Genomic DNA, 1375 nt, shown 5'->3' with positions numbered 1-1375 from the left:
GCCCCATGCACCCCTGCTCCCTCCGCCCCATGCACCCCCGCTCCCTCCGGTCCAGCTCCCTCCGGCCCAGCCGGGCGGGGCCAGGGCCTGGGCTCCTGGGAAACAAGCCCTTCCTTCCGGAGGGGAAGCCGGGGAGGGGAGAAGCCGCGCCTCCCAACCTCGGGGACCTGGGGGGCGGCCGGGGGCACAGGTGGCCATTTCTAGCTGCTAACAGCCGACGGGGGCGGCTGGCTCTTTCCTAAAGCGCTACAACAGCCCGGCCGTCCAGGCTCAGTGGTGAGCGGGACCCAGGAACCGGGAGGTCAGGGTTCGATTCCCAGTCGGGGCACAGGCCCGGGTTGCGGGCTCGATCCCCAGTGGGGGTCGGGCAGGAGGCAGCCGGTCAGCGCTTCTCTCCTCATTGATGTTTCTCTCTCTCCCTCCCCTCCCTTCCTCTCTGAAATCAATAAAAATACTTTAAAATAAATAACAACAACAACAATAATAATAAAGTGCTTCTACAAATACCACCGTGGAGGGGCTCTGAGCACTACCTTGTGGCTGCTAGACAGGGAGCTGCTGAGGGAGGGTGAGAGGTGCTTCGTGCAGAGCCTGGGCGCCCGGCCTGTTTGCCCCTCACCCCGCCTCCCGCACGCACCCCATGCACAGGCGCCCAGCCAATCGCGTCCAGAGAAAACGCCTTTCCCACCGCGAGGCCGGCTCACCTGCCGGGGACCTTGGAGACGTCCACCTCCTCCCGGGGGGCGACGTAGGGGATCACCACCACCTTCTCCAGGTCCGGCAGCCCTGAGGGAGGAGCAAACCGAGTGACAGGCCCTGGCCCATCTGGCACGGGGTCCACAGGGTTCTTGTTTAATATGTTTTTATTGACTCAGAGAGGAAGGGAGAGGGAGAGAAACATCCATGATGAGAGAGAGTCACAGATCGGCTGCCTCCTGCACACCCCCCACTGGGGATCGAGCCCACAACCCGGGCCTGTGCCATGACCGGGAATCGAACCCTGACCTCCTGGTTCATAGATCGATGCTCAACCGCTGAGCCACACTGGCTAGGCCACAGGGAGTTGTGTGTAGCTTGCAGAGGCCTCGGTGAGTCCTGGGGGCGCCAGTCTCTGTGCCCTCCCCCTCCCCCTTCCACCTGCTGCAGCTTGTCCAGGTGGCCGTGCACCTTGCCGTTGTACACCACGGCCTCCACGGAGAAGATGAGCTTCGGCTGGATTTGGGAAAACCGGTCCAGGACACCCTGAGGGGAGGGGAGGGGAGGGGGAGGCGGGTCACCCCGTGCACCCTCGGCAGCTCCGGGGCCACACCACGCCCCAGACCACACACAGCTCCCAACTTCCTCCCCACTGGCTCCCAGAACGTTCCAGTTTGGT

The 1375-nt window shown here is 63.8% G+C and overlaps 1 protein-coding gene across 1 annotated transcript in view; it reads right to left on the bottom strand.

The window, feature by feature from the left end:
- The window catches only part of AACS (acetoacetyl-CoA synthetase), a 15160-nt gene that overhangs the window by 5840 nt on the left and 7945 nt on the right, over window positions 1-1375 (bottom strand). The window contains exons 5-6 of the mRNA XM_015567221.1: window positions 1134-1242; window positions 705-792 (exon numbers count right to left, since the gene is read on the bottom strand). Coding sequence (XP_015422707.1) covers window positions 705-792; window positions 1134-1242 — 197 coding nt within the window. The remainder of the gene's footprint in view (window positions 1-704; window positions 793-1133; window positions 1243-1375) is intronic.

The sequence above is a fragment of the Myotis davidii genome, unplaced genomic scaffold (genome assembly GCF_000327345.1).
Source record: "Myotis davidii unplaced genomic scaffold, ASM32734v1 scaffold43, whole genome shotgun sequence".
NCBI classification, from domain to species: Eukaryota; Metazoa; Chordata; class Mammalia; order Chiroptera; family Vespertilionidae; genus Myotis; species Myotis davidii.
The sequence above is the reverse complement of the archived record's forward strand: the minus strand, read 5'-3'. Positions and strand labels throughout refer to the sequence as shown.